This window comes from Hyposmocoma kahamanoa, unplaced genomic scaffold (genome assembly GCF_003589595.1).
Source record: "Hyposmocoma kahamanoa isolate Upper Pololo Valley unplaced genomic scaffold, ASM358959v1 180, whole genome shotgun sequence".
Taxonomy (NCBI): domain Eukaryota; kingdom Metazoa; phylum Arthropoda; class Insecta; order Lepidoptera; family Cosmopterigidae; genus Hyposmocoma; species Hyposmocoma kahamanoa.
In genome coordinates this window covers 4352234-4362412 of record NW_020653711.1, presented here as the reverse complement: position 1 = coordinate 4362412, position 10179 = coordinate 4352234, and the positions used below count along the sequence as shown (strand labels likewise).

At 37.7% G+C, this 10179-nt stretch overlaps 1 protein-coding gene across 1 annotated transcript in view; it reads left to right on the top strand.

Moving 5' to 3' along the window:
- Positions 1–4436: 4436 nt before the first annotated feature.
- LOC113225993 (very-long-chain 3-oxoacyl-CoA reductase) overlaps positions 4437–10179 on the top strand; it is a 66593-nt gene continuing 60850 nt past the window's right edge. Inside the window, exon 1 of the mRNA XM_026458489.1 lies at positions 4437–4668. Within this exon, the coding sequence (XP_026314274.1) occupies positions 4518–4668 (151 nt within the window). The 5' untranslated portion in view covers positions 4437–4517. The remainder of the gene's footprint in view (positions 4669–10179) is intronic.

Genomic DNA, 10179 nt, shown 5'->3' with positions numbered 1-10179 from the left:
TCGATCTTAAAAAAATAATTTAAACTACATATATACCAATTTAAACAACATTTCCACTTACATTAGTACACTTACAACATTTTGTTGGCAGAATGAACCACTTTAATCCAGATTAAAGTGTTCATAACATCATTAATGGACGAAACTTTGCTATGAAACTTTTCAATAATCCCTCCATTACAGGATTGTATTGTTGCGAGTTCGATTGTATCGTCGTAACTAGTTGAGTTCGAATTGGAATGTTCGAAGTGTATTGTTATTAGTTTTAAATAGTTTGTTAAAGGGACCGTGGATTGTTCTATCAGTGCAACTATACCTATATGCAGTAGTTTATTCATTATAATTAATTGATTGGAAGCGCTAGATAGCAGGGTTTCTAATTATCAAGATATTTATTATACTGCATAATTATTACGTATTATGTCTACCTCGGACAAACCATCCAATTACGCAGAGCCATCTTCATGGAAGAGATCAATCGTCAAATCAGACAACGTTGGGCAGCTTTCGGGAAGCTCGCAATACCGCAGTCCTTGAAGACAAAAGTCTTGAATTGCCAACGATGACCTACGGCTCTGAGACGTGGCTACTTACTATGGGCGTCATAAAAAAGCTTAAAGTCACTCAACGAGCCTTGGAGCGAGCAATGTGAGTATTTCTCTACGTGAACGAATCAGAAATGAGGTGATCCGTAGAAGAACGAAAGTCACCGACATAGTCCAAACGATTAGACGATGAAGTGGCTGTGGGCATAGCTCGTAGAACTGACGGCTGTTGGGGCAGAAAGGTTCTCGAATGAAGACCACGAACCGAAAGGCGTTCAGAGGGACGACCCCTTTTTTTTTGTTAATCCGGGGGAATCTGCTTACAGATACCCCGGCCCTGCGGGGGCAGAGCCGGGGTTATGTGGGACTGGGCTGAACCCTGAAGGGAAGCAGCCCGACCGCACTAAACCCCCGGAGTGTTCCTCCTCTCCGCTGTAGGTGGGGGTACGGGTACGCTGTTGCACTCACCCGCGCCCCCACCAGCGGCTGGCCGCGCCCTGCGCAGCCCCTCCCCGAGAAGGGAGACACATCGGTCCCCCAACTCCGAATGTGAGGCTCGCCGAACACCAGACGAGCCTTCCATCCCGGGCCCCTTTATGCTGGGCAACGAACTCCCCCGAGTCCGCTACCCAGGGGCCATGGGGGCCAGGACAGCATCCACTCAACTGTGAAGTTCAGTGGCTGCTCCCCCAGCCCCCGCGGCGAATCTGATGACAGGCACCGCCGCAACACCTAACGCGCTTCCGCGCGGACTCTCCGAAGAGAGTCCCTTGGAGCGCCCACCACGGGCCAACCGCCCACGTTCGGCCGCGGAGGATAGGACGAGCAGCAATGACACACCGACACGTCTCTTCCCCCGCGGCCCCGCCGCCACTGCATCATTGAAAGCGGTGCAGCCTCGCCAGAGTCGCGGAGGACAGGACGAGCGGCAACGACACACCGACACGTCTCTCCCCCCGCGACCCTCCTCCTCGCAAATCCGAGCGGTCCCGCTGACCAGACGAGCCCCGCGCGGAACGCCCTCCTCGGGCCAGCCTACCACCATCGGCCGGCCCCGTGGGTTCCTCTTAGCTTCACCGTGGGATGAAATCGACCACGGCTACTAGAGCCCCCCTGCCACGACAAGGCGGGAACCCCTTCTGACGACCCCCTACTACAAGCACGGGTAACCGATGGATGCACGTTGTGTCCGACCGGCTAGTCTGGCAATCTTTGGGGGAGGCCTATGTTCAGCAGTTTACATTTTCCTATTGATATGATGATGACGATAATTACTATTATCTATATTATCATAATCTACACTACGGAACACCTGGAAACTTACAAGAGACGAAGGAAAGGACATAACCATGAGCTACGTAATAAGCACAGGGTTGAGCCCGTACCGCATATTTTGTCCATAACGAGCAAGTTAATACATGTGTGGTGTGAGACATTATCTTGACAAGTCCCATGAATCTTACCCTTCAAAATCGACGCACATATGTATTACTGATTGATGACAGAAATAGATAAAGTGGCAATACATTCCTGAACGAACTCTTTAACAAGAAAATCTACTGCTACTGAAAATAAAATGTGTGTAATAATAATAGGGGTTAAAGTATGAAATTGCCGATTTGTACTGAAAATCTAAATTGTTTATTTTTTAAATTTTTAACAAATTTATTTAATCAAAATAGTTGCCATTATTATCTATACATTGCTGCCATCTAATGGGAAGGTTATTAATGCCTTTGCGATAGAACTCCGACGATCTAGACTGCACAAACTGTGTGAAAGCATTTTGTACTGCCTCCTGGGAAGAAAACTTCTTGTCACGTAGATAATTGTCCAAATCACGAAAAAAATGGTAGTCCGTTGGAGCAAGGTCTGGTGAATACGGAGGATGACGAATGGTTTCTAACTGCAGTTCCTGAAGGGTCAAAATGGTTTCTCGTGCTGTGTGAGGTCTCGCGTTGTCGTGGAGCAATAATGGTGAAGATCGATTCATGAGTCGGGGCTGTTTTACTGCTAGTTTTGTCAACATGGTTCGGAGTTCGGCACAATAGACATCTGCCGTTATTGCTTGACCAGATCGGAGAAAACTATAGTGAATAACACCATGCTGAGACCACCAAACAGTTACCATTACCTTTTTATTGGTAAGTTTTGCTTTAGGACACTGTTGTGGCATTTGACCTGGGGTCAGCCATTGCATTTTTCTTTTCCGGTTATCATAAAGAATCCACTTTTCATCACATGTTTCAATTCGATCCAATATTCCTTCATTTCTGTACCGGTTCAACAAGGCAACACAAGTTTCAACACGCGTTTCTTTCTGCAGATCAGTCAAATCATGAGGCACCCATTTTTCGTATTTTTTTATTTTATTGATTTGACGCAAGTGAGTCAATATTGTGGGTAAGGTAACGTTAAACCATGCCGCTAATTCCTGGGTAGTTTGACTAGGATCGGCTTCCACTATCTCTCTTAATTCATCGTTATTCACCTGTGTGGGCGGTCTTCCTCGTGACTCGTTCTTTAAGTCGAAATTTCCATCACGAAAGCGTTTAAACCAAAATCGCACGGTGCGTTCATTAGTAGACCCCTCTCCAAACGCAGCATTGATATTGCGGGCTGTTTCTGCCGCGTTAGTTCCGCGTCGGAACTCGTATTCAAAAATCACTCGAATTTTCGCAGTATCCATCTTTCTTGTCTAAATTGAATAACAAAAACAATTGAAAGTCGATATTCAAATGTTTCAAATTAAAAAAAAAAAATCACAGAAACCATTTGAAAAAAGTTTCATTCGAAAACCTCAAACCATGAAGATTCTATGAAAATTCAAAGAACCTATTGCAATAAAACGGCAATTTCATACTTTAACCCCTAATATTATGCAGTAATGTGCAATACAATTGCAATTGCAACGGCTACTTTGCCCGTCTATTACATTTACACTCCCAAGTTCTCTAAATCCTAAAAATATTTATTTCTGTAATTATCTAATTCTGTAGTGTGTATTGTTTAGACTCTTAGGGTCGTATTCTAGAACTACTCAATGCTCAAATTAGGATTGCACTGGAAACACAAACACTGGAAATACGACCCTAATGGCAGGAACTTGAGTATGATTTCGAGTGCTTTAAACCATACTCAAATCCTGACTTGAGCATTGAATAGAGTTCTAGAATACGACCCTTAGTGTACAGTTCTAAAATTAGTTCTTGATTAATTTCGTGATTCCTGTAAAGATTACAAGATTAACAGTAATAACAGAACGTAAATTGGAAACGAAAAACTGAATCAGAATAATATGATCGTGATTAATTGAAAATAAAGTAGTGAATATAATAGTTCAGCGGAAAAGAACCCGAAGCGTTAGTTTGTGTGAAAAATACGGGATTTAGATCCAACTCTCCAGGTCTTGATCAAATCTTATGTAGTCTGTTATTATCGTTTACTTAATTATTTTTTGATGCCGTTGTATCTTCAACATATGTTCAAATAGTTTTTATTCAAATTGTTCCAGTCTCGCATACCATCAGCAACACGTGTGCATATGACCTCATACATTTTTATGCCGCTTATCACGAGAGACTGAAACAGCACTGTATTTTATACCTGTCCCTTTTCAATTCAGGAACGATTTCATAACGACAATTTTAACAAGAACTCCGATTATTCGGATCGTTTTACCGACGCAGAGGTTTTGGTTTTTTGACATTATAAAACTACAATTTAAGCGAGAGCTTTGAATTGTATAGACAAGATATGGTAAGTGAGGTCTTGGTGAAATAAGCGGGTTAATAGATTCCGGCACGAATCGGGCGTCATCGTGAGATTGCACTCGGTCGTTCCGATCCCCAGTCGTTCATTCACAGCGCATGCTCACTTTCTTTGACCGCCAGTACGCATGCGGGAAGTGTGTCAACCGGTGTACTCTCACCATAACCTGTCACTTTTAGTAGAAAATAGAAATTAATAAAAATGGCTTTCAGTACTTTAGAAAAACTTGGAATTGTATTTGCAGTGGGGTTTATTCTATATGTAGTGAAATTTGTATTTAGTGTTGTTTATATCTACGCGCTTGGCCCTGCTTTGAATAAGTTGGACTTCAAATCCAGAGGAAAATGGGCCTGTGAGTACATTGTCTTTACTACTTACATACATTTGTCATCTTTTTATTGATTTTTGTAATATTTGTCACATTTCGTCGAAAGAAAGTGTTCAATTCTTCATGTAAATTCTGTATTTTGAATGTTTTGTGCTCAATTATGTGCCTATAATGTCAAGAGCCCTCACAGGCATCGCTTTTGCTTTCAACGTTGGAATATCGGGGAAGAAAGGTCGTAAGAGCCAATCTCATGTCGTGAGTTATTTATGACCTACTTGGGTCAATGTTTGTTACTCGCCGAAAAATGTCTTCTACGTAAAAATTGCTATAAAAATAAAAAATATTTGAACCAAAACGTTTATAATTTTCTATTTTTCACCGACTTAAAAAAACGAGTAGGTTCTCAATTTGCGTGTATCTTTTTAGTGTATGACACGCGATTACTCCGAAACGATTTCGATGGTTTCTTTTTTTTGTTGGAAAGTGGGTACCTCAGTAGTGGCCCCATTTATATTTGAAGAATCTACTCCAGCTCTAAGGGTGGCAAATTAGGGAATAAATCCCGTTTACCGGATTTCACTCACTTTCCGTTAACGAAAATAATCAGAATGCGAAAGTCCATGTATCAGAGTTTTTTGTACGAAAGATATTGATATCAGTGTTCGATTAGGTATATCTGTCTATTTATTTTGATTTACCTCTATTTGGAGATATCGCACTGGCAGTACTACAATAGTGTATTAACTTAAAAAGTGTATTTTCTCAGAATCGACGAAAAACGAATGACTCATTTCCCGTGAAAGATAATTAAAATGTATGTATAGGTTATAGTTTATTAGACTTTCCTACTTGCCAAATATGTTTAAAAATAAAAGAGAAAACATACTTTTATATTTTTTAATAAGGATTATTTTGGCCAGAACTAGATCATATAAAGCGTGTCTCATTTTGAGTTATTTTTTAGTTGTTTCTTACTTACTTCTGAAGAAAGTTTTATTGACGTGTAGAGAATCAAATTTTACGTTCAATAATGGTATAATCTTGAATTTCTCATATTTTGAGTTATAATACTATTATAATAACAATGCGATATATAAGTGCGTACGTACGGGTTTATATCAATGCCAGTAGGGAGATAGGGTGTACATTAATAATAAAAATATTACGGAGTACACTACTTCGAAATAATGTTATATGCATGTGACTATATACTCATGGACATTTTTAAAGGAACGCTAAAAAAGTTCGAATTATGATAACAATTGAATCACTGGCCATAAATAATAGTACATTGTGTATAGGGGGCGGTAAATTAGGGCGGAAATAGATACAACATTAATGTATTTATTGTATGAATAATCATGGCGTCACAACACAATATGTACGAATTTTGCAAAAAGCAGTTTTTTTTAAACGGATTGTCAACTATTTTTTCATAGACAACTCGAACTAAAATGTTATATAAGGCACGTACGTAATCGGCCACAACGTAGGTATTAAATCTAAAATAAATAATTTCCCAATTCTAAAAATACTGCAGAATTTGATTCACAAAATAAATTTAGTAAAATATCGTTAAATTCGTCGTGGAGATCGTTGGGGGGGCCTAAGCAGTGAGCATCGTATGGCTGAATGATGACGATGATAGTTAAATTGCAAATGTTTGTTTTTTTATGCATCAAGTTTATGTGAAATATACGTTGAGATTTTTCAAACATAAAATCTTTTTGTTTAATCTTGCGTTAAAAAATCCATAGGGCGATAATGTAATGAAAAAGCCCGTGTGCATAATTTAGGACATTATGGTCGACTTTGCCCGCACGTCATGACGTGTGTGAGTGTGATGAAAAAGAATTTTGAACCGAAATAAGAGACAATTGAAGCCATTCTTTTTTCAAATTAAACGTCTCGTATATATGGCCAGTGGTTCATATCATAATTGCACCTATTTTTAGCGTTCTTTTTAATATGTCCATGACTGTAGTTATGTACACAATATCGTACTAATTGAGGATAAACGCTTTTTCCCTATAAGTATTTAATATAGTATGGCAAATAGTTTCTTAATATTTATATAATGACACAAATCTTTATTATTGTACACAAGAGGACATGAACATCGTTCGTATATCAAAAGGCATAGAGTTGATTTTAAATCTCAAGTGTCATGTCATATTATGAAGGTTTAAATACTGTAATTTGTTACTTCGAAATTATGAACTGCAAATCTTAACTTCAAAATTTAGATACTTTTGGTCAAATGCACACTTACATTAGAATAAAAAAAAACTTTTCGTCACTCATTTAAAATGATTGAATTTCTTTTCGTACGATATTTTATTTGTGAAGTCAATGACGATATGCCAAATATTGAAGTCGAATTATAATCGTCACAAAATAAGGCTCAACTCATAGTGGCGCAGAATCGTACCGTCGTCGCATCGCGTTGTATTTTTCAACTACAACGCCTGGCGACGCGCGACGACACTCGCATTAGTCTGCCCGGATCACAGTGTGGTCGGCGTCGGACGCCTCACTGTGCCCAAGTAACGCGCGACTCCATATTTGCATAACACAAATTCGTACCTTAATAATGGGAAAATAGATGAATATACTATAGGCGAAAAACATGTCGCGTCGCGACGCTTCGACTCTGCGCCAGTGTGAGTTGAGCCTATGAGGCACTTTTTGACACTTGTCAATAGGGATGTGAATATATTTCGTTTCAATGCATTTTAAGCAAAAAGTAAACAAACAAGTCACTGACCCAACGATAGACGGTTTAGTGACGGTCAATTGTAATACCAACTACAAATCGATTAATTATGTTTAATTCAGCCATACAAGCAGTTTTCCTTACATAACCTATAAAAGCATATTTAAAATGTCCGAAAACTTAATTTTAAATCCTCCTTCAAACCCTCACACATAAATACTCGTTCAATTGTGATTGAAATTTTCGATTTACTAATCGATTACAAAAACTTTAATTGAATGAACCGAATGTTTTTTTTTTCGTACAGCACTATGCAACCACAGACAAGTCATAGTAGTTAACTACTATTTTTCAAATACAATTTTACTGTGCTATTCAAAACAATTTTACTGTGCTATTCAAATGAGTATTGTTGAAAAAAGTGATGAGAAATCAAGTCAAAATCTTCGAAATATACGTGAAAGTGTTATTTATTCAATTTATTGAGTGATTGCTTTAGAATTTTAACCAAACAATTTTGTTTACGTTTTGTTTGAAATGGATGGAAATGGACAACCTCTTTAATTCTATGTTTAAGATTTGAAACAATAGTCAATTTAAAAAAATGGAAAGTAAAAAGCACTAGTGCGAAAAATCCAACTTTCGGCACGAAGGTAGTACGAAAATGCCACGTTTTGAGCAACTGTATTAAAAATAGATTTAACGTTGTAGGTATAGAAGTATTTTCTCTGCGGGACTTAAGAAAATGCGATGAATCTATATTTGCTTAAAAATGTCTATAAATAATATATTTATAAAAAAAAACTGACGCCAAATTTTTTGGAATTACGTCTATTTGACAACTTTTATTGAAATCGCTTAACGGAAAGTGGGTGAAATCCAATAAAACGGATTCATCACCTAATTTGCCACCCTTCGAAGTGAAATATTTTCTTCAAATTTGAATAGGACCACTACCAAAGTACCCCCTTTCCAACAAAAACAAAATCTTTGCAATCGGGTCACAAATGTCGAAATAAGCGCGTATAATAAACACACACACACACACACAAAAAGAGTCGAATTAAGAACCTACTCCTTTTTTAAAGTCAGTTAAAAATGAACGAGTGGTACATTTTTTAAACATAATGCATTTTCTTGATATAATTTTGTCAATATGACAAAATGAAGTTCTCTACACCTCAGTTGTACCGTATTTTAGCTTTTAATTTTTTTTTGTCTCCATTACTGGGTGCGTGCCTATTAGCTGTGTATACCAAGACTTTTCTATTATATATTTATAATATCTAAATATTGTAATCCGAAAATGTCAATTTATCGAAATTTGATTAAATTGACGCAGTTTACTTCCAATGACGTACACACAACCACAGCAAATTGGTGGCCGATGTAAGATGCCACTGGACATCACTAATTGCTATAGGAAAACTAAATTTGACAAGACTTGTGTAAATTGGTTGTTATTTTAAAATACTTATGTAATGTCGTGCGGTTTTTAATGCTTATTTAATCTTTTTTATAAAACAATAAATTAATGACTCAATTTATAAATTGGAAAGTTCGAGAAATCTAGTTGCTATAATATGGAACAACTTTTAAAATAAACTATTCTACAGGGGCTGCCATGGTAATGACTGTTCGTGTTGTTCATCCACTTACATTAAAACAAATCGACTTTTCAGAAATTGAAGAATCGGGTGACATAAAAATCCTCACGACTAGTCAATAAATAATGCCACCGTACCGATTTTTACCATCAAGTTATAATGTGAGCATTACTGCGTTCCGGTTTTAAACAGTGCTGGTGAAACTGTAGGACATGTCAACCTATGTGTCATGGTGACGGGCGTCGGCGCAGTGTCAGTGTCCCCCCGATCTTTGCGATTTCAAGTCAGCTCTGAGTGGCACTAAAACTGTTATAGTTTAGGCAAGGTGTAAAGGTTTTAAGGTCTGCGGTTAATAAGCAGAGGTTAGCCAGTTCCTGAGTTACATTGTTCTCACTTTGGAATAGGTTCTTTATTACCAGACTTTTCTGTGGTTCATGCGTTATTAGTGCCAGTTTTTTTATTATCGTCTCACATCACCTTATGGCCGAGATTATGTAATAATTAGGTACATTCTTAAGTAATAATATTAACAGATATGTTTTATACATTGTTTTGATAAGTATTATCAAAGTGTGTAATATATAGGGTGTCAACAAAAGTAATTCTGAAACTTTTATTTTATCCATTTCCTGGCAATTACACAGGTTTAAGAACCGACCATCGATACGCAACGTATCGAGCATTGGCGTTTGCTGAATTTGGAAATACTCATTTAAAAGAAAAACGCAGTCAGTGTTTTGAATAGGCAGAACTGCTCAGTGTTATCTGTAAATTCACCCATGATCATCAAATTCAATAAATTAAGACATAATTTTTAACAGCCCGTATACATATATATTTTCATATAAAGTCGGTCACGTACATAATATTTTATCAATATAAGCTCTTAATTCTTCTTTCTGTCTTTTAATTTATGAGCATTGCTATTGACCGCGTTAATTACAATATCTATATTTATCTTCTATATTAACACTGTCTCAATAGACAAAACTCGTGAAAGTAGACAACCTATTTTGTTGTCTATATAACGTGCGTGATGGTCACCCTCGCTCCTATAGAGCTAAGTGTCGTGACGTCATTTTTTAAAATAAAGTAATAGTGAGTGAATTTCGTTGCGCTGGCACTTATAGTCATATAGACATTACCCAGTTTGAGACCTGGTGATTGTCCGTATACATGCCAATCATTATGTCTGTCCTTCAATTGTCTTTT